Consider the following 27,737-nt stretch of genomic DNA (forward strand, 5'->3'; position numbering starts at 1 on the left):
GAGTGTTTATGTTGCAAACCATTCCCAGTGGATAAAAGTTCTCTCTGGACCACCTTAATTGAAATAAGACCCCTTGTTCTCAGGCCTCTGTTCAAACTAGAGATTTTGAGCGCTGAACCAAAGGGAATGTGTGTGCCATTAAAGCTCCTAGCTCTGCTGCTTTGTCTTAAGGAATCATTAATAGAAAATATTAAGCACACTTTAAATGGAACCTTCTCCTTTGTCCCTCACATGCCCAAATCCATTCTCTTACACAACACTGCCAACGCTGTGACCTGTAGCTGGGTCTCCAAGGTACACTTAAAACAGGTACTAAAAGAGCATTTTCCCACATCTATGCAAATGGTTTAAATGACCAGAATTTATATAATGGAAAAATTTCACAAGTTTCACACCCAGTTTTGAATACTCTTTACAGGATCCAAAATGCACTTCTCTTAAGCTCTCAAAATCACGTGGGAGCACTGATTATATATCTGAGTACCAAATCACAGAGGGAAGTTGAAGAAAAACATTAATGCATGTGAGACAATGTGGAGGACTGAATGTGAAAATTCTTTGATGCAAATAGACCTCAACAGGGGACACTAAACTAACAGTAGTGCCTCATAGGTACAGATATCAATCTGTGCAGATGTATTTTTGAGACATTGATAGTTATTATCAATTTAGTAATACTTACTATGGTCTTACTTACACCTTAAGTGAGTTTGCACAGTTCATGTCTTCATTCAGTCTCTACTACAGCCAATGTGAAGGCATTTGCAGAGTAATGGGCAATTGTTCAATCCTTTGCTGATATTAAGGAGTAGTGCCTCCACCTCCAAATTTAGTGGCAATGCTATTTTTATTATGCTTCTTTGCCACACCTAATATAATTTTAGATGTCATTTCCTTTAATGCAGATTTTTAACATTTTTCTAAAAAGACTTGCAGATCTGATGGAAGAACATCAAGAGGAGTTAGCAACAATAGAGTCTATTGACTCAGGAGCTGTCTACACTTTAGCTCTGAAGACTCATATTGGAATGTCTGTGCAAACATTCAGATACTTTGCTGGATGGTGTGACAAAATTCAGGCAAGTGAATATGTAAAGGAAATGATCAGTGGCAGTGCTTCTCTACGCTTCTTTTTTGTTGTTATTCTTCTGAAACAGTGCCAAAAAGTAGTAAAAGGAAAAATTTACTGAGGAATCAAAAACTAAAGCAAAATTAGAATTTTACCTAGAATGGGTTTCCCTGTCAATACAAAAGGAAAGTCCACCTCCATCTGGAGAATATGGATTTAGAATGTGGCTCTAAATAGTGAAGAAATCAGCTGAGGTGTCACAGTGAATATACTTGCTTGGTCAGCTCTTGGTTATTCATGAAGCAGAATGTCACTGTGCTTAATAAGCAGGAAAGTGCAGAGACTTGTGCTTTGCTGCAGTCTGACCAAGGCTGGTGAGTTTGCTTGATGGCAGAATGTGTGGCACACATTCAAGAACATTTCTTCCAGTATCTTTAAGACCAATCAAGAATATCATCCAGCTTTATTTTTGTTCATCAGACCCTTGATTTATGTTCTCCCATACTTTTTTTTTAATCTGTGCCGTTATTTCACCCAGCTGACAATCAGGACCCTTACAATATTCACAACAGGAAATCATAGAGTAGAAGCATCTGTGCCCCTTTCCCTCATGCAAAAATGCTTGTGATTTTGAAGCCTACTCTGTAGCTTTCTGAAACATACTTACATGGCAAATATATTTGTAATAAAAGTTATAAATCAGTATGAAGATTTGTCCCTCCTTTGTCTTCTAGGGTGCTACAATTCCAATTAACCAGGCCCGGCCAAACCATAATCTAACATTCACCAAGAAAGAGCCAATCGGGTGAGTGTCACTTTTTCTTCTTAGTGACAGATTTGACATGCAGAAAAGCCAGTGAAAAGCTGCCATCAAATATGTAATCTTTCCCCATTTTTCCCCACCTGAAGTGTCTGTGCAATTATTATCCCCTGGAATTACCCACTGATGATGCTTGCATGGAAGAGCGCAGCATGCTTGGCTGCAGGCAATACCCTTGTACTCAAACCAGCTCAGGTAAGAGCAAAAAGAAGTATACAGATGGCCCAGATGCCCCTGTTAAGGCAGAATGATTTAGGCAATATAGCAGATTTCACTCATAGATTGATCTGCCATATGTTGACTGTGTCATATATTTGAAAGTGCATTTGTAATAATACAAACTGCCATAGTGATAAAAAGTATTGATTGACTCCAATTCTGCTCCGGTGCTAATCTCATTTTCAAGAATTAATTATTTTCCATAAGAAGCCATCACTTCTATTATGCCAATACTGTAAGGTGAATATTGTATCAAAACTAAGATGTATTGAATGTAAAAGGTATCATGCATTTGATTAAAACAGGAGACCAAATATAAATGTTTCTACTTAGGTCACGCCTCTGACTTCCTTGAAGTTTGCAGAACTCTCAGCTAAAGCTGGATTTCCTAAGGGCGTTATAAATATTCTGCCTGGTTCAGGTAAAACTTGAACTCATTTTTCTGGGAGAAATCATGCTAAAACTGGTGAAGTTCTTCACCTTTTTGAAGCTCTATTACATAGGTCTGTTCACAGGTACTAGGCTTGCATCTTTTCATGCAGTGATTTCATATGTTTCCAGAAGAGAATTGGAAAAATCTGGCTTTAGTTAGTGGTAGGAGCTGTCAGCCTACACTCTTTACAAGTTCACACAATTGACACAAACACTCTGGAAAACAACGTATTACAGAGAAACATGTTCACTTAATTATGAAGCTTATTCATAGACATAGGAATAAAGCTGCAAATATAAATAGAAATGTGATACTGTATTTGATTTGTGGGGTAAGCTCCTTCTCAGCAGCTCCAGTGCTGCTGCTGGAATAGTAAAAATTGTCCATGTACCATCCAGTTACACTGCTTTCATCACTCTGATAGGTGGCTTAGTGGGACAGCACCTCTCTGAGCATCCAGATGTTCGCAAAGTTGGATTCACTGGTTCAACGCCAACTGGTAAACAGATCATGAAGAGGTACTCTCAGCAAAAGGATCATAAATAAACACTGCTTAGTCTGGTTCTGAAGTACCTTACTAGATATGTGCATGTAGCAGTAACGAAAAAACATAACTTTATATGGTTGTTTACCCCCATGTAGAATTCTATTAAATCACTACTAGACAGTAGAGTTTATACATTTTCACTAGTTATGATTCAAAGGAAACAATGGAAAAATATATTAAAAATTGGGTTTATATTACTATTTTTATTTTTTACAGTGCAGCTGCTAACCTGAAGAAAGTTTCTCTGGAACTTGGTGGCAAATCACCATTGATCATATTCAGTGACTGTGAACTTGACAGAGCTGTAAAAATGGTAATGTTACTTTGAAGTAAAATTTATTCAAAGCCTTTATCCAAATCCTCACAGTACTGCAGTATTCTTGACTTGACAAAAAATACCAGGGATCCTTTACACAAAAAAACTTGAGATCTGTTAGAAAACAGACTCATATTTCTTTATGCTAGCACAATTTAACTGTTCATGCTGCTCCAAAAAGGCAATACTACAAGAAATATACATTAGCAATTACAACAAAAAAAAGAATTGAGCTCCCTATTGCCATATAGTTTTTAGTTCATCAGTCGATCAATCAATCATGCATCAATTATCAATCATAATAATTCACCTCCCTACCAGCCATATTGTGTTCAAAGTTCATAAGATATTGCATTGGTAATATCCTTTAACATAAAGCATTAAACATCTGGGGTCGCAAACACTGCATACAACCTAAGGGAGCAGAATGGCGACTGAACAACATGCATATAAATATTTATGTTTTTTTCCTGATCAGGGTATGGGAGCAGTGTATTTCAACAAAGGAGAAAACTGCATTGCAGCTGGCAGGCTGTTTGTGGAAGAATCAATTCATGATGAGTTTGTTAGAAAAGTGGTAAGATATTCAAGGACTAAAGTTTAAGCATATGTTTTACTGTGGCAGAAGGATCCACTAGTTTTATACACACTTGTGTTTCTTATTTTCAGTTGCCTATTTTCTCATTATTGCTTATGATAGACAGTGATGCTTCTCAGGGCCTCTTACATGGTTAAAAGGAAGCATTGAAGGGAGATATTTGTACCAGTAATACACAGCTAAGTGGCACTTAAATAGATATTGTACCTTCAGTGAAAATTCATATTTGACTAGGAAAATAAGATTACAAATAATTACTGAACTCAGGTCAATATGTTTGAAGAAGTCTTCTGTAAAGTCAAAAAAAGGAATACAGGAAGCGCAGCTAGAATAATACAAAGGTTGCTATTAAAAATGCAGTAGTCGCCATGCTGTGGCACTGGAGAATTCATTTATTTTGCTTAAGAACAGGAAATGTCTGTCCTAAGTCATTTACCACTGGTAAAAGTTAACATTTTACATGCCTATCTTAATAGCAGAAGATAATACACGCATGAGCAAAGCATCAAAAACTTTTGGAAGTAATTAGAGATTATGAAACAAAAGACAAAGCCTAATTACAAAAAGAGAAAAGCGTTATATCTAAGAATCCAGTATTTTCTTAGATTCCATCTTCCTAGCACCAAAGACAGCATTCCTAATTTCTGGTCACTTTAACAATATTGCTGTGTTATGTGACTTCGTTTTAATTGGGTAACCCATAGGTTGAAGAAATAAAAAAGATGAAAATTGGTGACCCACTTGACAGATCTACAGATCATGGTCCACAAAATCACAAGGCACATTTGGAAAAGCTGCTTCAATACTGTGAAACTGGAGTAAAAGAAGGAGCCACTCTAGTGTATGGAGGAAGACAAGTACGTAGACCAGGTAAAAGGCTTTCCAGAGATATTTAGAACTTTTACACTTTATGCAAGAGCAGTCACTATTATCTCAGCTGTATTTTGTGGAGTTGCAATATCATGGGAACAGTACCAGGTAAGCCCATGATACCACAGAGCTTTCAAATCTCATATTATGAGAAGCTGTGCAAATAAAGTATGAGATCTTTATTTAGATCTTACAATCCATCTTCTTGTTGGGTAGCAAGAAGAACAGTGGCCTCTGTGGCTTGCTGTAACCTTGTCTTCCTGCTGTCAGATAACAGAGGTCAGATAACAGGGGTCTTCCCCCAAGAAGTCACCTGGGCTGTGGCATGCAGACCTCCCAGCCTGGCAGGGAGCAGCACACGTTGCCACTGATGTACAGGCTGTTCTTTTACCCTTTTGTCCGCTATTTCTCTTGAAGTGCATGCATTTCCATTCATACTTCATTCATAATTATTTTCTGTTTCAAGTTGCAAGTTATTTATGACCTCAAAGCATGGGACAGAAATGGCCTGGACAACAGCAAACCCTTTCACCATGCTCAAAACCATGCTCTATCCTCTCTTTAGGTTTCTTCATGGAACCCACTGTATTCACAGATGTTGAAGACCACATGTATATTGCCCAGGAAGAATCCTTTGGTCCTGTGATGGTCATCTCTAAATTTAAAAATGGGTATGTTCTCATCTGGTTACTGTATTTTCACCCAAAGTGAAGAAGTAACAGCATACACAGTAGTTTGTAAAATCTTGTTAGACCAATCTGAATACCTAGTATTTATTGAAACGTTTTAGTGAAGTTTGTGTGGTAATTGCAACAGCTTGCTCAAATTACAAAATGTGTATTTTTCCCAGTGGAATTACTTATTTTTCCTGTTATAGAAGACTGCAGTGTTGTGTATTGTGTAACACTGGCACATTACTGTTGCAAATGAAAATTGCTCTATTTATTTTGTAAACTGTATTTTCTAATCTCTTTCATTCTGGATCATAAGAATTATTTAGCATACAGATGAGATTAAAACATTCCATAGAAACTTCACATAAATATTTCCATCAGGTTTCATCTTCTGCAGTTTGATAATAAAGTTAAGAACCAGCCATGTAGATAACCCTTCACATCCATAAATTCTGTAGTCTTAATGAACTGCATTGAATTTTTTAAAGTTTTAAACTACTATTGATTTTTGAAGCTGTATGGAGATGAGATGCAGATAGAAAATAGCACTCTGGAAATAGTCTGAAAAGTTATGTCTTGATAGCAGTTTAAATTCCAGCTTTAATTCTGCATTAACTTGTAAAGCTGGACACAATTTGTGCAAACTGATTCATCATCTGCTTTACAGGCATTTTTGTATTGCTCTAATTCCCAAGTTGTACAGTAGCAACATTTCCTGTGGCATTTCTCAGTGTAGCTATTTACCTTTGAAAAGTGAAGTTACGAGCTTCATGAGCTTGAAGCAAGGGTGTGAACGGCCATGGATCTGTCAGATTGACACACAGATTCGTCCTTAATAAGTCATCTTTTAAAAAGCTCGCTGGAGAAGAAAGGCCATGGGAAAAGTTGTTTCAATGACACTGAAGGTAGAAGGTTGCTAACACTTGTTTATTTTACATAGTTGCAATTAAATAATTTATTTCCCCCACAGGGATGTCGATGGAGTATTGCAACGGGCAAATGCCACAGAATATGGCTTAGCTTCAGGAGTTTTCACAAAAGACATAAACAAAGCTCTCTACATCAGTGAAAAGCTAGAAGCTGGAACAGTTTTTATTAACACTTACAACAAAACTGATGTGGCAGCGCCATTTGGTGGATTTAAACTGTCTGGCTTTGGGAAAGATTTAGGTAAGTTGTCCCCTTCCTTCATTTATTGTCTCAGAGTCCTTATCAATGAAAGAATTACAATCCTTAACCCAATTCCTCTCCCTCCCTAAATATTCCCACTTCAATACCTCCCATTCAGCATTTCCTGTACATTTGCTAAATAACACAGAATATTCCTCTCCAACTGCTCTGAGAGCAGACAGATAAATTACAGCTTTTAGAGCTCTGTATAGGCTACAAAAGGCTGTCAAGTAACAATGGTATTGGCCAAAATATTATTTCCCTCAGAGAAAATGCTAATTTAGGTTTCTCCTCTAGGTAAGAGCATGGGAAACTTTTTATAGCTTAAAATGTCACCAAAATTTGTCAACAGACTCAGAAAAAGATGCATTAAAAAACACTCTCTTTTCAAAACAACTTTCTAGAAAAGTGAAATCCACTCTGTCAAAGAAGCTTTGCAAGTCGGGACAGATCAAGCTTCAGGGCAGAGAAAAAAGGAAAATCAATTTTCATTCACAGAACAGATTTTTGCTTTCAGAATCTTCAAAGACATTTCTGGAAACCAAAATGAGTGATGATGTCAGGGGAAAAAAAAATTACTGATTTTCACACAGCTTCTCTACCTCTGACCTTTAATAGAGGAGAAGCAAAGTTCATAAATACAGCTATGAGTCGCCAGTGGCCATCTAAAGACTGCTACTGCTTGGGGAACTGCTTGTTAAATCCAGTTCCTTTTTCTTCCACACGTGCTGGGTCTGGCTCCTTGTCAAACCAGGTTTGTAAATCACAGTGGGAAGGTAATTAGTTTTCATTGTTCCTTAAGGACTCAAATATTAGCTACAGTGTTTCAAATTTTTTCTTAATAAAAAGTACAGTCTCACACAATTCATTTAGCTGCTGTTCTAACAGGTGAATATTGTGCTTGAACAGGTGAAGAAGCTCTTCATGAATATCTCAGAACCAAAGCCATCACTGTAGAATATTAAAGTAACAGCTTCACTTGGGAAGCAGACTTCCAGCAGAGTTTGAATCTTGATTACCACATGAAGCGCTTGATACCACACCTAGGATATGCTGTCTGCAGTGCTACAACCAAAAAAACAAGTACTCATTCCATGGATAAGTTTCTACAAATTAGGTCCAGATTTTAGTTTGACAGCCAATGGCTTTTGGAAATCACCCTGAAGTTATTTGAATTATGTAGCAGCAACAGTTGGTAGCCCAATTTCCCCCCACCAAATCCTCTCCCCCAATAATATGGTTCAGTTTCTGTTTTTTAAATAGACTTGAAGAGTAAGTTCTCACACACCTACTTCATATTTCTGTGACATAATGTTTACATGATCATTTTAAATCCTTAGTCATTAGGCTTCCAAAGTTGAACTAGAATATACTGATTATGCCATTTTTGCTATAAGCCAGTTCAGGTTTTATGGTAGCAATGAAACGCTCTGCTCTGGTGACTTTTCAGCAGTACAGAAAATCTTTGTGCCATAAGAAGTAAATCAACGCAAGGAAGTGCACTTACTATGATCTTTGTATAGTACATACAGAGTTCAATATTGGTGTTAAACTATGCATATCAAGCTGAAGTTACTGAAAATATTTTCTACCTTTTTGTTGATACAGAATGTGTGATCTGCCTGCAGTTTGAAAGGTGGTTACATTAATGGATTAAAATCACATTTTGTGTCTGTGCACATGGACTGTAATCACTGTTTCATACTGTATGATTATTACTTTGTATTTCACACTTTTGGGTTCTTTTTAATCTCTGGGAAAATGCCTTGTTAAATGACCAAGATCAGATGTTGGTTTTCAAACTTTTTTCAGTTTGGAAGAAATTTTCTATAGATTGAGACCTTATTTAACTAAGCCTTTTAAGACTCCTTGCTCTTAGAATGCAAAAACACCAAAGCATCATTTATCTGTGGGCTGCTATTAAAGGCAGCAGTCTGATTCTTTGATCCCCATCCTTCCCCTTCACTAAAATATTCCATGGTTTAATCAGTAAATAATCTTATATTTAAGCCACATTGTAAAATAAAGACTAGAATTCCTGTTATTTCTTAGCACAAATACTACAGAAACTGGTATTAAAACTAGAACTTTTAAGTACAGGATTCAAAATAAATTCTATAGATAACTGCAGATTTCAAGTCATGACATTAAGTTTAATATTTGAGCAAATACAGTATAGAAAATTTTACTTTAATGGTGTAGAAAATACAATGTTCCTTTAAGAAACAATGACATCCAGGAGCATGACAGATTTTTCTGAAATGCAGACTGATCTATGAAATAAATGTAATAACCCAAACGATTGTACTTGATCAATCTGAGGTAAATAAAATGGGACACATTTTCACTGATTCTGGTTTCACAATTGTGTCAAGCCAACTTAAGTACAGGCTTGAACAATTAAGAAAATTCACCTTTTTGTCCTTCTGTCAGTAACAAAATGGAGATTGGAAACATGGCAGGGAAATCAGGGGATGAGATGTGTAGCTTAAAGCCATCTTAACACCCCAGAGGCAGCCTTGATCTTTTGAGTATGGAGGGTGTTTGCACCACAGCTACAAAGGTTTCCCAGAGGAGCCTCTAAGCCTCCTGTGCTGGTGTGGAGCCCAGTGCAGGCACACAGGTTAAGTACTAAGTAACCCTTTGCTGAACTCTCTGCTCATGGCTGTCCTTACCCAGGCTGGCTCATCTGGAAATGAACTCAGCCATGGCTCCAGTGTTGAGCAGTCACTGCCATTAATGCGATGTAGACATACCACTATGGTACTTAAAGATCATGTTTAATAGTGAAGAGAGTGTACATAACACTTCACAGTACATGGAATATGAAAACAAAGCTTTTTTCCTAGTTAACTCTTTCTTGCCCCTGAAGCAAAAACTTCTATCTTCCTATAAAAAAATCTTTATTCAACAAAGAACAAAGCAACAGAACAGGAATTTTCAATTTTCAAGTGCCCCTTTACTCTAGCTGTTTTCTGGGTGTAATCTACTATGAAGTGCATTTTCCTGTTATTTGATGAATAAAATTGCACTTCATTCTTCAGAAACCCAGCCTTCCCCAGCCATGAGCGGATCCTGAATTCTCCACCATGTAAACTATAGCATTTCACAGGATCCTGAGAGATCCTACACTGGGAAACAAAGTGGTTTTAAAGGACAACTGTTCGAAGTGAAAAGACATTATTTGGTTGGTTTGGGGTTTTTAAAAGTAAAATAAAATGGATTTACTCATTTGCTTTGCTGTCCAAAATTTCTATTTTGCCCTTTTCTCCCTTTTGTTTAGGAAACTTAATGTTGTCTGCTGTCACTTCATCAGTTACAGAGTCATCTTCATCAGATTCTGAGTCATCTTCTGAAGTTAGCAACTCTTCATCTGTATCAGAATCACTCAGTTCAACTACAGCCACATTCTGAAAAAAAACCATCTTGGTTTACATGTTATGTATACTACATACATACACATATATATACACACACACTACAACACTTCTATCACTGGAGTAAAACAAGGTAAACACACTAAACAGCCTGCTACCATAAGAAAATCACAACCACCATAAAAAAGACTTTTGAGTTTTCCTAGGGTTTTACAAATATCATTAAGAGATTCATCAGTATTACTGGCCTAGGAAATCTAACGCCATATTTATATCACTATCAAAGACAGAACTTAGTCAATAGCTGAACTCAGATTGTCTAAATCAGGTATTTAAACTAACAAGCAGCAGGCAACAAAACTACTTTTCAGTAAAAAATTCAAAACATTTAGTGTATAAGGGGTCTTTACAAAAATACAAACACATGTAGATATAAATATTAATATACTTTATATCTTAAAACGTAGTAGTATTCAGGGCACTACAACTACGCTAAAATAACTAGCAGTTTAAGCCACCAGAATTTCTTTTGAAGAGATCTCCTATATGCATATACAGACCCATAATTTTTGAGGTCTGCTTAGCCAGAAGGCATTTGGCTGGGTCATGCACATATATCACCTTCAAAATAAAGTTTTCTCATATAAGCATGTGGCTGCAGCACTTCAGTTAAAACAGAAATAAAATATTTATGTGACTGTAAAGAAACAGACAGTTAGCAGCAACAAAGGATCATGACAACACTAGCAACTTTTCTAAATCCAAGATCTAGTCATTCCTAAAAATACCAACAGAGCAGAACTGAAAGCCAGTTATTACTCTTACACTAAAGCCTTCTGTTATGCCTTACTAGGCTTTATATTGTCCTGTTTCTAAACATAATCACCTAGATGACATTTAAAATACAATTTGTGACTTTTGATTCAGAGTTGTAGATTCAAAAGCATGTCTTATTCCAGTCTTAAACTACTTAATCGCCTGTGATTAAATTCCGCAAGTATGATGGTAAAGACTTCGCTTTATCTATCATATTACTCATTCTAAGATCAGAGAGTTATTTTAATCCCATCTAGATTGATGTTAAAAAAATTTATTTACCATTTCTATAACTTCTTCTGTTTCACTGTCTAGATGTTCAATATCAAACTGATGAGTGGGTGCTGTTACCATTTTTCTTTTGAGCTCATCATTTGCCTGGGCCATCTGTGGTAAAAAGCTCTGTACTCGGTCCAAAACTGAAAAGATACATACATTTGTAAAGTCAAAGAGATGCTTGTTAGTGCTCACATTTATACCTCAGATATAAGCCTTTATAACAGATTCCATTTCAACTGTAATTTCCAGCTGTCTACAATTACTAAGTATAGACTGAAGGTCTCAAAGAAGATGGAAAAATTAGCTGCAGCAGATGCCATGATAGACTAATGAAAGGTCAACATAATTAACAAAAGAAAGTCTGAAATTAAGATGGTGGAAGAGAGATGGAAGCTCCAGGTTGAAGTATAAAGCACTTATCCTCTACAGCTCCAGTGGGAGTTCACAAGAATTTTAATGTAATCAATGGAAATTAGGAGAATCACACTCATAACCCTTCCTTGGAGGAAGACAATATTTTCACCTCCAGAATTTCTTCAAATAAACTCAAACTTCAAATAAATTTCAAACATCAATCTCAGTACATTGTTAGGACAACGGAGACAACAGATGTGAACAGCTGGCTGATTCAAATGGAATGCCCAGGAAATGTAACGTTACAGCACAGCATAAAGCCATCTGAGTCCAAGTTTCAGCCAATCACACATAGAGCAACAACATATTGACAATAATTCTATCCAATCATATGAAGCACACGTAACTGTAGTTAACACAATAGAGACTTATTCTTTAACACAATGGCTTGCTTATGAGAGACAAAGCACAGAAACTCATTCATATTAACCTTCTACAGATATACATTAAATAAACTTGTTGCAACCTAAAAGGGCAAATCATAGAGGCTTATTGTTCTATTTCTCACGTCTGCTCTACAGCCTAGAAAACTTTTCCTGCTGCATTAGCACTGTTCACCAATCTGTTGCCTGAGGCTTGTCTTTTTTACCATTTTCTCAAAACCTTCTAATTTTATGGATCTCAACAATGCAGATGAGCCAAACACTAGTTTTCTTTCTTTAAGAAGAGGTACTATTTCAGGTGAGCTCCACAAAGATCTAACAGTTATAATCTATCTTTGAAACACTGTCATTTTTGAAGAGACTTTTATCCAACAAAGAATTTGATGTAACAATCTTTTCAAATTTCAGATCAATCATAAAACATAAAGTAATTTGACAGGAGTCCTTTTTAAATTAAATGCTTTAATACAACAAATATATCATACTGAGAAATTACTTCTAAAAAAGAGCCCCCCCCCAAAAAATCTTCTAAAAAAGATATTGGGGAAGAACAATCTTTAGAGTTGTAACGCCAGCATTGCAAAATCTAATTTTGCAGCAGCAGTTAGGTGACTCACCAGTGGGACATGGAACTGTAATGGGAGGAGGATCAACCACCTCTAGAAACTGAACACAAAGGCTTCTCCCTTTTCAAGGAAAGCGCCAAAGCAAACGTTGTGTCACAAATGTTATGTACTACTTGACACAGTACAAGGGACAAGCACTTACCATTGCTCCTTGGCAACTTAACCGTCTGTAAAGTTGTGGCCTTCTTGCTGCTACATTTTGAATTAATCAGCAAAATGTCTTCCAGCCCTGCAAACAAACAAATGAGTATTGAAATGCTTAAGCTGACAAGTTCTCCATAATTGCCATCAGCTTTTCCTGCTCTTGGAAGAAATACAGGCCTACACAGGCCAGGGCTCTCAGTCTGCAGGTCACCTTTCATACACTCCTTGAGTTTAAGCTAAAGTTCCTTAAGCTGTTTTTGAGACAAATTTTGATTAAGCTACAGTTATAGCAATTAGAAAAACAACCTCTAATTCCCCTCTGCAGGGCAGGGTGAGGTGGGAGCTGAGGCGTGCCAGTCGCACTGATTTAAATCCCGGTGCCAATGACCTCTGCTAACCGTGGGCAGCAGCAGCGCCGGAAAACCCGAACGCGTGCCAGGGAATTGGGCATTAATTATTCTTATTATCCTTATGACCATCAACGAAGCCATCCGCCCGGTATCATTAATTAAAGCGCAGCGTTCTGTCTTTTTAACTTTTTTCTTTGTCCTCAGAAAAACGTCGTTACGACTTCCCATAGCTTAAAGTGGATTTCCCCGCATTACCCCTCCCCGGGAGAGCAGCTCTTCAACACACGCGGGACGCAATCACCAGTGGGTCACCGGCGGCCCGATGAGCCCCTCCCTCGGGCTACCTGGGAGCCCCCGCTGGCTGCAGGCCGGTGCCGGACTCACCTGGTCGGTGCCTCACGTCCAGCAGCTCCCGGACCGCTGCCGGCCCCGCCGCGCCGCCGGGCCCCGCCATGCGCCCGCCCACACGGAAGTGGAGCGACTCGCGCGCTCGGCGACGGCTCGCCCCCTGCTGGGCGGGAGGAGCAGCGGCGCTGCCGCCCGCGCGCGACAGCGGGGACAGCGCTCCGTGGGGAGATCGTCGTGACACGGACTGAACCTCCTGAAACACAACAAGAGCAAAGGCTCGAGGGGCACCGCTGTCCTGGCGTGCATTTGGAAGGGCATAGCCAGCAGGTCAAGGTTGGTGGTCCTGCTCCTCTGCTTAGCCCTGGTGAGGCACATTTGGAGGGCTGTGTCCAGTTCTGCGCTCCTCAGGACGAGAGGGATATGGAGCTCCCTGAGCAGGCCCAGCGAAGGCAACAACGGTGATTAAGGAACTGAAGCATCTCTTTAAGAGGAAGGGCTGAGGCAGCTGGAGGCCTGTTTAGCTTTGAGAAGAGATGACTGAGAGGAGATTTCATCAGTGGCAAGAGTGACAAGAGGATGGAGCCTGGCTCTTCTTGGTGCTACCAAGCAACAGGACGAGAGGCAAGAGGCAGAAACTGATGCCCAGGAAGTTCCACCTGAACATGAGGAGGACCTTCTTTACTGTGCAGGTGACCACACACTAGAACAGTTGCCCAGACACATTGTAGAGTCCCCCATACTGGAGATATTCAAGAACTGTTTGGACATAATTTTGTGCAAACCCTGCCTAAGCAGGTAGGTTGGACCAGATGATTCACTATGGTCCCTTCCAAACTGATTGATTCTGTGATTTGGGACAAAAAGTCCATCCCAACACCATGTCGAACCAATCTACCAGCAGGTAACATCACCTGAACACCTGCCAGTAGCTGCTTGTCTCTCAAAACTCTCCCATTTTCATTTTCAGAATTTGATAAATGAACATAAAATTAAATATCAGAGCCTGAGGGAGTTTTAATCATCCTTAGGAAAAGAAACTTACACAACCACCAAGTTCAGATGACACTAACAGCCTGTTAGTCAGGATTTCTTCTGCAATCTCTGTCCTTATCTATCCTTATCGGTTCTGCAGTTTCTGTCCTTTCACATCTAGACAATGTGAAAACTGCAAAAAGAAAACTGAATGGTTCATAAGAAACAAGACAGGAAGTCCAAGATGAAAATGAGAATAAATAGTAATCAGGTAAGTGGTGATTATAGGCCCTCATTGCAAAGGACAGAGGAAAATGACGAAGGAAAAAACCCAACCACACAACCACCCAGATCCCAGTATCTTGGAATTAACATGAGTAAGAAGCAAACCTCTGCAAGGCCTCAAGCAAGAGACCACCCTGCTGTTTTCCTGACAGACTGTCCCAAACAAGTGTCCTCTGCCACTTCCCCAGCCCATCCACAGTGTCAGGTGCATTCCACCGAATTTGCTACCTGCACCTTTTCTTCCTCAGCTGCACTCCAGAATTTCTATTTCCCAAAAAATTCCTATTGCTAGCTTTAATAACTGAAAAATCTTGAAGACTGAGTTTTTTGCCCTGGGCCTCAAAAGTGAATTTCTGAATTTGTACACAACCCAAAATAATAGTGTGTGAACTTCAAACAATATATTTCATCCATGGGTATGATGTGATTTCCATGGAAGGTGGGGCATAATGCTGTCAAGGAACCTGTAGTAGTGAGTGATGAAATGATTGCCCAAGATAACCAGACAAGCAATTAGAAAAGCCAGAAACAGCACCCTCAGGTGCTATTGCCAAACCTCAGATTTACAGTCTCACCTGTTGGCAACATAGGCAGATGTGATCTTCATCTGATTTGTAGGGTAGCCCAACTAAGTATCCAAGCTGTGTAACACCTGAGCTCACACAGGCCATGGATATATAGGTTTGGTACTAGGGTAGGGAAGTTATGGTATCTGCAGCCCAAATCCCCAATACATACAGGCTTGAGACAGCCAAATTATTAGCTCTGAAGTTTGGGCTGCTTCATTCATTTAAGGTGGTATTTATGTGAATGTTCAAGCTGATCTTGTATGTTTGACTCTCGTAGTGCAGAATGTTTTGGCCCCAGTCCTGCGAATACATTTCACCACCACAACTAGCTCCAGTTTATGGCAGACACTTGGTGACTTGCCAGTACTTTTTTCTCTCTGTAGACAGGAAAAGAAATGCTGTGGGCTTGGCTGTTGTCACCATCATTAAATCTTCTCTTTTTATCCTCTTTCTTCCTTTCCTCCCTTTTACCTTCCAGTTAAGGCATCCTCACCACTTCAAAGTGTTGAGCAACAACTGAGGAATAATAATAGTATTGATAATAAATGCACAAATTTAGCTGGCTTGACCATTTCAATGCATTAATGTAAAGTGTTAATATTAAGTGTTTTGCAAAACAGGAGTCCAGCAAGGCCTTGGCTTCATACTTAGTTAAACAGAGGCAGCTGATGTCAAGGGAGGAAATTGTAGACTTACATGCTGTTTGCAGGATGTAGAGTCCAGTTGGGCAAGAACAAGGATATTCCAACTGACCCAAACACTTTACAGAATTGGATTCTTGGGGAAGCTGCTTTTTGCCAACTGGCAGGAAAGAGAGCAAATGTTCTGGTAACTGGCAATCAGGAGGCAGTACACAACGGCGTCTCCTGTGCTACGGCCAAGAAAGCTTCTGCGAGTGGAAGCAAAGGCACTGCCGCCGCCGGCGCTGCCCGGGGAGCGGTCTGGCGCCCCATTCCCCAGCGCTTTGTTTTCCTGGCTGCGGGGCACCAGCCGGGCCCTTGCGGGGGCAGAGAGGCGGGGGTGCAGCTTCGTCCCCCGCTACCGCCGGGGGGCCGGCAGGACCAGTGACAAGGGGACTCAGGCGGGCTCGCAGTGCGGGCAGCGGGGATTCGCCCCGGGGGCCAGGCTGGGAGCGACCATGGCCACGGAGCCCCATCCCATCCATCCCCATCCCTCTCCGTCCCGTCCCGCCCCACGGGCGACGCGGGCTGGCGGCGCTCGGCTCCTCCCTCCCCCGCCCAGCGGCGGCTCGGAGCGGCCGGTGGTGGCGGCGGCTCTGCGCATCACCGGCCACATCATCGCGGGGGCCGCCCGCTTCCGCGCCTGCTCAGTGGCGGCGGCGCTTACCTGGCGCGGAGCTGTCACTGCCGACGGCTGTTCCCGCTCCGCCGCAGCGATGGAGCGCAACCCCGCCACACTGCCGGCACCACTCTCGCCCAGGTGAGGGGAGGGAGCGGCCCGAGGGGGCGGCGCGGGGAGCGAGGGCAGCGGGGCTGGGCGGGCCGGGGACCTGCCGCCTCGAGCCGGGGGTGGTGGCGGGGGCCGCGGGTGAGAAAGTTTCCTGGCCAGTGGTGGGCCCCCGAGCGCCACGCTGGTCCGCCCCGATGCCGGGGTGCCCAGAGCGCCCAGGGCTGGGGGGCACTCGTTGCCACCTGCCTCCCGCCCCGGCCGGCGTTCCCGGATGCCGCGGGGCTCGCTCTCCCCGTGCTGCGGGCCCCGACGCTCCCGCCCGCCCTTCTCCCGCACCCCCAGCTGCCCCCCGGCGCCGGGCGGGCTCCGCTGCTCGCCGGCGGGCCGGTACCCTGCTCTCCTCAGGGCCCCGCAGCGCGTTTCATCATGTGCGCGTAATTATTCACTGCTCCAGGTAGCCGGGACAATGATCCTTTTCTTCTGTTTCTCTGTGCCTGCATAAGACCTGCCCAACACTCCCAGTAGCCCCTATTCCTTGGCACTCTTTAAATCCGTATGTACAGACAGTTCTGGTCCCACCTTTGCACCCATAAAAATGTGCCAGATGGTCACTGCATATGCGTCACTAGACAAGCATGGAACCTGTACCTGAACAGCACGCGTATAGACTTCAACGACCATCTATTTTTTGTTAACAAATGTTATTTAATGTGTAATTAAGCGTAATTAACGTGTGATAGCACATTTATTCTCTTTCCATACTTTTCTGCTAAAACATAGAAGCTTTTTGTGATTTATTCTGCTTTACTTTCTATGCTCTCATTAATTCTCAGTTAACTTCAGGTTGTAGCTATTTCTGTAGTTTCACTGAATGTTATTATTTCTGCCTCCCCTGGCCCACTGTCCAGGATGTAGTTGAGTGTCTTCTTCACTCACATTTGAATCTAGGTTATAGACCACACTACAGTATGTGGATCATATAAAATAAGATAATTGTTTAGTCTTGAGGAAGAGTCCTAGCAATGTTTAGAATACATGCCTAGTTATCCTCACTTTACCAGTTTAGTAATGTGGGTAAAAAGCTGAGAGCAGATAGGATGACCCGTTTTCGCAGCAGTCCCTACATCTACTGCCCTAAAGAGATTGTGAAACTGGATCCGTAAATACTGTAGTATGCCTGGTAGATACTTCAGGAGGAAAAATAACAGTGTATAATTTTCTTTTCAAATATCTGTACTATATATCCACAAAAGCAGTAGGAAGTCTGTATCCTAGTGCCTGAGTTAATAAGTAATTAATCTCTCCTTGGTGATGACAGTAGAGACCTGTAATCAGGATCCCAAAGTGTAGTTAGGATTCATCCTGGTAAGTACTTATTGGTTACTTAATCTAGAGGACTGCATTAACCCCACCTGCTTTTGATGGTCTGAAGGATGTGATTTGCCTACTATTTTTCATGCTGGTATTCCATTTGTGTCATTTTATAACCAACCACATTTCACAGCCTTGCTGTTGTGTTTTGACTCTGTTTTGATCTTTTCTAGATGACTTGCCTTAAAAGTGCAGAGTCAAACCAAGTCTTTTTCTCTCAGTTGCTTTTCTCTTCCTCCGGGCTAAAATTGAAAGCTGTTGTGTAAAGGAAGTGGAATGCAGCAGTCTCAAACTTGTCTGAAAACTGAGCCTGAGGGTGGCAGATCATTCAGTGCCTTACTGTCAAGAAGGCATCTGGCAGTTCTCCAGTCTGTTTTTTTCCTCTTGTTATTTGTTTCTTTTGCTGTTAATTTAACCAGCAACTGCCATACAATAAACACAGTGTTAACCAGTTTACTGCATAGTACTTAAAAATGGTACGTAATGTTCTTATATCTGTCTTGCATGCAACATTTGTTGATTTTCAGCATGTTTTGCAGCCTTGTACACGCTATCCTCAATATCTGGTGTAAGTAATCTTAGCCCAGTGTACCACATTGGTTTCCGGGTTCTGTGGAATGGTTGGTGATAATACAGCCTGTTTACTCTCTGTAATGCTGAGGTGATACGATGTAGCATTCCCATTCTACTGATAGGCCCACTACACTAATATAAATGATTAGCCATGGCTGTGATAAGGGTGTCAGTGTGATACTGACACTTGTATTTATAGATATGACAATAGTGGACAGGAGGCCATGCAGATCCCTGTATCACCTGTTTTCTGAACTTAAAGAATGCCCCCAAACCCTCATATTTCCAGCTTTACAGAATCTCAGAATTGCCGAGGTCAGAAGGAATCTCAGGAAATTTTCTATTCAGCCACGTCTGCTCAGTGTAGGGTCAAGAAGAGCAGGTTTCTTGGGACCATGTCCACTTTGGTTTCAAATATCACCAAGGATGGAGTTTTCAGAACTTTTTTGAACCTGTGTTCAGCCACTGTCATGGTTAAAACCCCCAGCTTTTTCTTATATTCAAATGCCATTTCCATTGTTTCAGTTGGTGCCTTCTACCTCTCATCCTTTCAGTGAGAGGAGTCTGGTTTCATCTCTGAAGACACAAAGACAGTCTTTCATGCCAAGGAATAATCCAGCTTCATCTTTGCTTATTATGGCAAATTGTTAAATTTCAGTGTTTTGTTAGCGTTTCGTATTACTTTCCTGAATCCTTTTCCAAGGCTTGTTCTTGTCCTGAGAGGCATTTCTCAGACAGGTATGTTTACAGAATTGTATTTTATTGTGGTCTGCCTGGAAGTGCAGTGTAGAGATTATTAATGCTGTAAAAAAATGTTGGCAACTTTTAGGAAAAACAGGTTTCAGCTGTGGTGTGATTAGCTTTGGGTCCCATGAAAGCCCTCAGAATTACTTAGATAGATGTTATCTTTTGGTTTTGTTAGCCAAGCTCTGAAAAAAAATCAGAAATTTCCCTCAACCTAAACTTTGGTAAGTATTTGTTTTAGCCTGTCAAAATGTTTACTCTACAGAAATTTCATGCTTGATTCTTCCTCCTTCCCCTTTTTTTGAAGGTTCTTAAAAGGTCACCATGATTTATTGTGTTCACGCTTTAAATGAATTGTTGGCAGTCTAATATTTTTCTGATCAAATTTAGCTGTAGAATCTGGTCCCTTAATCCTGCTAATGCTAGATGTTCTTTAAACCAAGGGGAAGTAAAGAAGAAGCATTTTCTTTCCCATGCTCTTGAGAACAGCATTATAGATCTGTCTGGAACAATGTGGACAATTCTTTGAGCAATAGTGATGAGAGTTCTTTGAGCTTCTTCCTGAACAGTTGAATATTTTTGGTCATGTGGTCTTTCTCAAATGAAGCAAGCCAACCAAAGGTGGAGGATAGAAAAATGTCATAATGATCAGGTGTTCAGTTTCACAGCTCAAGTACCTGAGATCTTTCTAAAGCAGCTTTGCATTTGCAAAAGTCAGCATCTCTTCCATTTTGTGGTCCTGTTTTCTACAGCATTTATTTCTTCCTGTCCATCATGTACACTGTCTCCATGTGTGTTTTTTAAATTGCTGCATGCATTGTATTAACTCTTATGGGTAAAATTGGCTTGCTCTCTTTTGGATTGCCAAGTGTTTAATTTTTCAGGAACACATTTTCAATGAATGGCAGGGTATGGCTGCATTTGCTATTTGTTTAGGTTTACAGAACTATTTGTTTTTGTTTGTGTATGCTTGCAGGACTGAGAGAAAGAGGTGGGTAGTACATAGGAATTGTTATTTGCTATGAAATATATGAAGGAAAAGAAGAAGCTATTGAAAGTAGATACCTGGGAAACAATATGGAAGAGGGAATAATTGTTTTCATAGTTTGGGCATAACTCATTATTTTGTCTGTAGGGACAAAGACAAGGTGTCCTTTCATTTAATATGTAATATGCCAGCTATGATAAATCTGAGGCTAATTCCTGACTTCTGAAAGGATCTTTGTCTCTTTCTTTTCTTTCTTTTTTTTTTTTTTCAGTACTTCATCTTTTTCTGTAACCTCCAGATTATATGTCAAGGAACCAGAACCACTTATCTCCTCTTCCTACAGAGACCAGGAAAGAGATTTTTGAGATTTTAACTGCTTTTTCTTCATATTAATTACTCAAGCAGAGCTTGCTTTTTTAGCTCCCATATCTTTTCTAGACAACACGACAACATAGGCATTTTTCTTGTCAATGATAAAGCTTCTCAGGAAGTTCTTGTTCTTCCTTAGTACAACACGAACAAAATGGTTTCCTGCATCTTGTGGGTACAAAATACCCCTGAAAATACAGCAATTATTAGCATCTTGTAACTTAGGATGAAAATATTGCACCAGATGACATTTGGAAAATCATTTTTGTTGGAACACATGTTTAGAAATGAGTTACATTTAGTTACATTTAGAAGGGTTTGTAGTTATCTTCTCTCTGTATACTCTGAAGGAACTATTACTCTTTCCTGTATGTTGTACTATACAATACTTTTCCAACCTAAACAATTTTATGGTTCTATGGTTTTCAGTTTATCTTCTTAAGTTCTCATTTTCCAGCTTTTATCACTAAGTTCCCATATTGTCATTCTAAGTCTTTGTGGTAGGAAAAACATAAAAGGCTGTCATCCAAACTGCTTTGTACTACTGAATTACTAGCCATCCGCACTAGCCCTTCCTCCATTTGGAACTTGACCAAATAATGTTTGTTTCCTTTTTTTTTCCCTTTTAAATATGATTTCTATTTCTTAATACTTACTTATATTAAATGAAACCGCAATCTTATCAAAGGATTCATTTCTCAAAAAAACCCTAATAAAATATAAACATTTTAAAGGAGAACCATCTATATGCTAAAAAAGATATGGATAATTAACCCAAATATTTTTGACCAGAGTTCCAGAGCAGTGAATAATTTCCATGAGTCACTGGTCTAGCACTTTGGTGATGTGAATGGCAGACATATGGGAGAAACTGCAGTGAGCCAGACTCTGCATTGCTAAAGCTGTCAGAAAATTTTCTCAATGCATTTTCCTGGGAGTGAAGTGAAATCCTTCAATTTCTTCTTTTTCTGGCTTTCTGTAGCACTTAACAGAGCACCATTTTGACCTGTGGTTAGAGCTGCTCCAGGATAGCAGCTACAGTTTTTTTTTTTTTATTCCTAATTAAAGTGTATGGAAACCAGAATTGAGGCCTAGGAGTTTTTTATGCACTGAAATGGAAAGATTCAACAAAGCACAATCTGCTAGAGTGGCAAAAGATTGCAGGAATCTTGGTTACTTAAATTCCTCTGTTGGCTTTGTGGAAAAAAGATTGCTGTTTCTTGCAAAACTTGGCTTTTTTCTAGATCAACCCATAGATTTCATTGTCATTTTTAAAATATTTGTTTCTTGGTCAAAGCTCCCTTTGATAAAGCAAATGGTAGAAGGAAAAATCATCATGTTGCTTCTGAGTCTTTTCACTCAGGAACCCCAAATCTAGTAGTTCTGTGAGCAACAGGAATTCTGAAGTGGACTTGCTCTGGCCATATTGGAGTGAGTTATCCCAGCTAATGTTTGAAGACACTTGGCAGCAAAGGCACAAACTTGGGTCTCTTACAAGTCTATTAGTTGCTAAAAGCTTTGGCATCTCCACTTCCTGTAAAGTCTACCCGAAATTGCTCTAAAAATACTGGGTGACTTAAAAGTTTTGAAATAGAGGGAAGGGAAGTATAGGAATCATAAAAGATATGATCATAGGAAGCTGAGTTTCTTAAGAAATGCAGTTTAAAAGTCCTCCAACTCTACAATATTTTCATTTCCTGCAGTCTGTAAAATGTTTTCACAGCTTTGCATAGATACCACGCCATGTGTTATCCTACATCGTGCTGGTGCAGTCTCCCTGACTATTATTTCTCTGTTTATGCCAATAATTTACTTGTATTTATGGAGTTTAGTAATAAATACCAAAGTCCACAAAGCTTTGAGTCACATTAGAACTGTTCTTTTAGTAAGTTGCTACAATTATTACCACAACATGAAGATTGAAGAAAAGGAAGGTAAAGTGGCTTCTGGTGGAGCAAATGTGCAATGACTTCAGACTATCAGTATATCATTGTTTATTTTCTTCCCATGATGGAAATGTCAAAGTAGAAGCAACATCACTTTAAATCATGGTAAACAGAAAAGCAAAAAGATTGCGATCTGAAAAATGAAACCAATGTCTCATGTATTCTGTAGAGTTAAAATATTTTATAAGTGAATATATACTTTCTACTTTTTTTGCAGATCCAGTCTTGCTTATGGAAATGTTGAAGATTTGAGAGCAGTGAAAAAACATTTTTGCTTGCAAAAAAGGAACATTTTGGTCCACTTGTAAGTGTGACACTTGGTGACTCACCTGCAAGATTTCTTGGCTGACATCTGAAGAACAAAGTGCTTTTCAACCTGTACTTCTATAGCACTATGACTAACTGTAAAGGCAGATCTACCATCTCCAAAACAAATGGCAAAGTCCATGACAGAGAAGGCTTTGTAAACTGGACGATAAATCTTAATACAATTCAGTCTGATAAATTTTTGAGGCTGCTTTTAAGTATGGTTCCTGTTGTTTACCAAATAAACCAAGAGGAAAGACACAAAAAGGTGAATGGTGTCTGGCAAGATGGATTGCTACCAGTAGGACACAATTTTAATGTCAGGTCCGAACAACACCCAGAGTACCATCACTTCTCAGAAGCGAGCTTTCATGGTAGCAATGGACACAGCCCATCCAGCTGTAGCCCTAAATATGATGATTTTACCAGTTACAATTACTGTGGTGGAATGGACACTTCAGAAACAGATGCCATGTTGCAGGATGACACTCTGTCTAGTGACAGTAATGAGGATATCATTGTGGAAGGAAGTAGAAAACAACCCAAAGAATCGAGTAGTATTATGGCACTGCAGATACTTGTACCTTTTTTGCTGGCAGGGTTTGGAACTGTTTCTGCTGGCATGGTTTTGGATATTGTACAGGTTGGTATTTGCTTTGTAAGGCTTTTTTAACAGGTAGTCTGTTAGGTCTGTAGTTCTAACATGTGACACTGTAGATGTCTGCAATATTGAGATGTAATTAGGTCTGTGTGTGGTTCTGCTACTATGAGCTTATTAAAAAAGTTTGAAATAAGCACAATGTTTAAACAGAACTACAATACAGAAATTAATCTTTGTGGATTTCTCCACTTTTGTTTGGTTTTGCTTTGTTCAGATGTAGAAATTTCTTTATCTACACTTAAAGAGTTTACAATGTTAATTAAAATACAAGGAAGAGGTGGCAATCTTTGTCACTGAAAATCTTAAGAAAGTAAAAGAAGCTTGGACTTCAATTAGTTGCAATGGAAAGAGACTTTGTTACCTGAAAAAAAAGGTAAATAAAATTTCACATAGAAACTTTTTCTGCTTCCTTGGTGTATTTGACACCAGTCTGGTGCTTTGTTCATTTACATCGTACAAATTTATTCTTTATACAGATGCATTAATTGAATCCTTTTATTTTCATTAAAATAATAATTTAAATTATTGCAGATCCCCAAATAAAAAGACAATTTACAGTTTTGTTAGTTTAGTTAGAGTTGGTAAATGATGACAAATTAAATAACATGGGTTGACAAGACATACAAAGTAGCATAGCACTTCAGTGCTGAGAACTTGGTGCATAAAAAAGGAAAATAATTTTCTTTAAAAAATCTGGATTTTGGAAAGCTGTGCTCTTGTAAATTTCACACTTAGAGATAAGAGAATAAAGACATGCTTTTTTTACTTACAAGCTCTGTTCATATGATAATTAATTCCTTGCTGGTTTTATGTACGGTTTCTACACAGCTTGAAAGGAAAAGATGAAAATATTGAAAATTAAGAGCAGAATTCAAGAGCAATCTTAGTATGTGGGACTATTTTAAATAATGAAAAGCAAATACTTCAGATCGATGACATATTTTTTTAACTATGTTTGTTTTAAGGCCAAGTTTTGTATCTCTTGCTTATAGTCTTCTTATCTTTGAAGTAGTAATATGCAGTCATAAATCTGTTTTATCTAAATAGGTAATAGTTCTGACTTCAGACTTTTAGGTCTAATACAAAAATAAAACATTTTTTTAGAGGGTTAAGTTATGATTTACAGAATTTTTTTAATAGTTTATGGATGGTCTAAAGATAATCTTTCAATTAAATGTTTCCCACTGTATCCTTCGTATAGCACTGGGATGTGTTCAAGAATGTTACTGAAGTCTTTATCTTGGTTCCTGCGCTCCTTGGTCTCAAAGGAAATTTGGAAATGACCTTAGCATCGCGGCTGTCAACTGCTGTAAGTAACTTTCTCTTCCTCTTCACTCTTCAGATACATGTTTAAACATTTCAAAGGAAACAAATCTTTGAGACATGAGTGTTTTATGTTTATGAATTCATCTGCCTGTTATGGGGCAGTTTAAATCTGTTATTAAGTTGGCAAAGTTGAAAAGGTGACCCTTGTTTCCACACATCAAAACTTCACTTCTAAAGTCTCTTCCAACTCATCATTCAGAACAGATAAAGCAGATTTTTGAGATTTATAGGTGTATTGAGAGATCTCTTTGACCTTGAGGGATTTCGAATAGGCTAAAATAAGGTCGTGTTTTAAGCGCATTTTTTAAAAGACCATTAGTGTGGCAGCAAAATAAAGCATTGGTAACATTGCTATTCCAGATCTCTGATTAACCTGCAAGAATTTTTTTTAAGCTTTCTGGCTAAACAAATTTATTTATTTTTGTTGTGGCGAGGTTGTTTTGGGTTTTTTTTTTTGTGCTGCTTATTTTTTGTGTGTGCCAACACTGTAATGTAGTATAACTAGAGTTTTTTCTGTGGGTTCTTTCTCATGTATTTTTTATAGCTGTTTTTTACATTTCAGGGGATGTTATATATCTTTGTTTTTCTAGTCTAAGTAAGGCAGATTGCCTTCCTGGATATCTTTTGTGTGTGTGTGAATAACTAGTGATTAGATCAGTCTAATAATGTAGCTAGGCTGTTTCTGATGGCTGCACTGGGTATCTCTCTAAGACTGCCTAACACAGAGCTTCAGTTCTCCAGCAAAGCCCCACTCTTTGCCTCTTCCTACTTGAATTAATTTTTCTAGTATATGTCTGGTCTATGTACAAAGGTGTACATAACTCTAGATGATATTTTACTATGTCTTTGTAGAATATTGCTCTTGAAACTTTCTAGGGTGTTACGTGCTTTCTTGCCTAGAAGGGTCAGTTTTAAACCTCTCAGTCACTTTGTGATCAGTGGCTGTGCTCTATTATTTTTGCTTTTGTTCATTTCCAGCTGTCACTCCTATCTTCTGTCAGAAATATTAGTCCATAAGTCCCTGACCTTACATTTCTACTTTTGAGTATTATCAGCAGTTTTTGCTGCTGTAACCCTCAAGGACATTCAGTTTTTGTATTGTATTACGAATGCTTTGTATTGACAAGGTCTCCCTGTGTTCTGTCATTATTAAATGCCATTCTCACATTCTGTTGAGTTGTTGCCTGAATGCACACTGTGATGGACACAGTCTTGGCAGTCCTGTGAGGGTTTGCTTGTTCATGCCCATTACAGAAATTGATTACTTTCATACGTAAGGACATTGACATTTCTATTGTATCTTTATCAACATCATCCTTAGTCATTCAATCTTGTTTACGGTTTGATTTTATTGTTCTTACTTTTCTGAGAATTCTTACTGTTTCTTAACAGTATTTTGTGTTTAAACCTTACTACCTTTATTGTCAGGCATGAATGCTTTTATCTATTACTTTACCTTTTGGTTTTTGTTGACCTGTTGCTAAATTGGTTTCTGACTGGTATAGTTTGTGGCCTGAGGATTAAAAATGCTTGTATTGCATAGTGAAAAATACACCAAGTCCAAGATCTACCACTGTCTTACTGAAGGCTTAAAATAAAGAACTTCACCACTTCGTCTTAGGTTAATGTGGTCTTTGATTCTTTGTCTCAGTTGAGCTTATGACCTCTGCCAGATCACAAATCCAGAACTTCTCTGGCTTGATCAGTGACTGAATTCCCCATCCTCACCAGTGCCATCACATTTGTGAGCATCACAGCTCTCACGGGACATTTGGAAAAGGGTCACACAGACCTTTTTCTGCACTGTGACTCCTGACCTAGGTCCTTATTATCCACCAGCTGTTACCAAGACAGGAGCTGATCCCCCTCTCACACACAGATGAAGGGTACTGGAGTTTCCACAACACAGGCTGCGTGTCCAGTGGATAAACTAAGGGAACAATCCTGTACAAGATAAGAACAGTATACATCATTCATTATCAAGGGTATGCTAACAAGATTATATTTAAGTTTTTATGTTAAAAAAAAACCTAAAAAACCCAAACAAATAAATAAAACCCCAAACCCAAGCTGTGGAAACCTATTACAGGTGATGCCTTACTGCTAGACCTGCAGTTTACATGCCAATTCTCTCAGAAAGAGGTCATTCTGACTTTTGTATTCTTCCCATTGATTTCATTGATCCCTACTCTCTTTAGCCACTCAACCTTTGGTCCTGTCATCCTCATCCTAGGAGAACAGGAGGAGAACATTAATTCAGAGTATATCTAAACAGTTATTTGGAACCCACTTGTCTGATTAATCTTCCCCTTTCTGGTACCCCAGCAGACACCTGTCTTTAAGTAAAAGCTAGATGGTGCCCCTGTGACCAGCTTTACCTTTTGAGGATGAAATTTCTGACATGAGTTCAGCAGTGGAATTAATTCATGTTCTGCTCACTCACTTAGCTTATTATTGCATCTGAATTTGCAGACATGTCTGTGCTCCTGGGGCTGTATACTAATTATATTTACTTCATTGTTAATTATGTGGTCAGCCAAAAAGTAGTGTCTTAGCAAATATCTTATCCATAGTACATCAGTTTCAAGCATTGTCTGGTCACTTTCCTTCATCTTGTTGCCCAAATTTCTCTTTTAGCTGCATCTTACTGACCACTCACAATTTCCCATATACTTTAGAATCAGTTATTTCACTAAATCTGTCTTAAAGACTGTGTTTTTCATCTGTCTCAGCACAGATGTACTTCCCTTTGGTGTTAGTTAGT

At 39.3% G+C, this 27,737-nt stretch overlaps 3 protein-coding genes across 7 annotated transcripts in view; 2 read left to right on the top strand and 1 right to left on the bottom strand.

The window, feature by feature from the left end:
• The window catches only part of ALDH1L2 (aldehyde dehydrogenase 1 family member L2), a 29,319-nt gene extending 20,724 nt beyond the window's left edge, over window positions 1-8,595 (top strand). The window contains exons 13-23 of one of the 2 annotated variants that reach the window (XM_059471827.1): window positions 929-1,079; window positions 1,804-1,874; window positions 1,979-2,084; window positions 2,442-2,529; window positions 2,966-3,059; window positions 3,305-3,401; window positions 3,883-3,981; window positions 4,707-4,872; window positions 5,438-5,543; window positions 6,517-6,716; window positions 7,605-8,595. In XM_059471827.1, the coding sequence (XP_059327810.1) occupies window positions 929-1,079; window positions 1,804-1,874; window positions 1,979-2,084; window positions 2,442-2,529; window positions 2,966-3,059; window positions 3,305-3,401; window positions 3,883-3,981; window positions 4,707-4,872; window positions 5,438-5,543; window positions 6,517-6,716; window positions 7,605-7,621 (1,195 nt within the window). In that variant the 3' untranslated portion in view covers window positions 7,622-8,595. The remainder of the gene's footprint in view (window positions 1-928; window positions 1,080-1,803; window positions 1,875-1,978; window positions 2,085-2,441; window positions 2,530-2,965; window positions 3,060-3,304; window positions 3,402-3,882; window positions 3,982-4,706; window positions 4,873-5,437; window positions 5,544-6,516; window positions 6,717-7,604) is intronic. The other variant, XM_059471826.1, reaches the window with a different exon arrangement.
• Window positions 8,596-9,475: 880 nt separating this feature from the next.
• Window positions 9,476-13,593, bottom strand: NOPCHAP1 (NOP protein chaperone 1). The gene is made up of 4 exons (XM_059471828.1): window positions 13,490-13,593; window positions 12,754-12,840; window positions 11,192-11,328; window positions 9,476-10,126 (listed from the first exon to the last, which is right to left on the bottom strand). The coding sequence occupies exons 1-4, from the start codon at window positions 13,557-13,559 to the stop codon at window positions 9,941-9,943; spliced, it is 480 nt and encodes a 159-aa protein (XP_059327811.1). The 5' UTR covers window positions 13,560-13,593; the 3' UTR covers window positions 9,476-9,940.
• A 3,077-nt stretch (window positions 13,594-16,670) lies between these two features.
• The window catches only part of SLC41A2 (solute carrier family 41 member 2), a 63,063-nt gene continuing 51,996 nt past the window's right edge, over window positions 16,671-27,737 (top strand). For all 4 annotated transcript variants that reach the window (XM_059471715.1, XM_059471713.1, XM_059471716.1 and 1 more), the window contains exons 1-3: window positions 16,671-16,719; window positions 22,898-23,629; window positions 24,849-24,956. In XM_059471715.1, coding sequence (XP_059327698.1) covers window positions 23,075-23,629; window positions 24,849-24,956 — 663 coding nt within the window. In that variant the 5' untranslated portion in view covers window positions 16,671-16,719; window positions 22,898-23,074. The remainder of the gene's footprint in view (window positions 16,720-22,897; window positions 23,630-24,848; window positions 24,957-27,737) is intronic.

This window comes from Ammospiza nelsoni, chromosome 5, assembly GCF_027579445.1.
Source record: "Ammospiza nelsoni isolate bAmmNel1 chromosome 5, bAmmNel1.pri, whole genome shotgun sequence".
In the NCBI taxonomy this organism is placed as follows: domain Eukaryota; kingdom Metazoa; phylum Chordata; class Aves; order Passeriformes; family Passerellidae; genus Ammospiza; species Ammospiza nelsoni.

Bases quoted from the DNA above. Each gene is read 5' to 3' on its own strand.
- NOPCHAP1 (XM_059471828.1), bottom strand. From the start codon at position 13,559: ATGGCGGGGCCCGGCGGCGCGGCGGGGCCGGCAGCGGTCCGGGAGCTG. The intron at 12,841-13,489 runs GTGAGTCCGGCA...GTTTGTTTGCAG, and splicing joins GGACGTGAGGCACCGACCAG to GGCTGGAAGACATTTTGCTG. The intron at 10,127-11,191 runs GTAAATAAATTT...GTTTTTTTTCAG, and splicing joins CAGAAGAAGTTATAGAAATG to AATGTGGCTGTAGTTGAACT.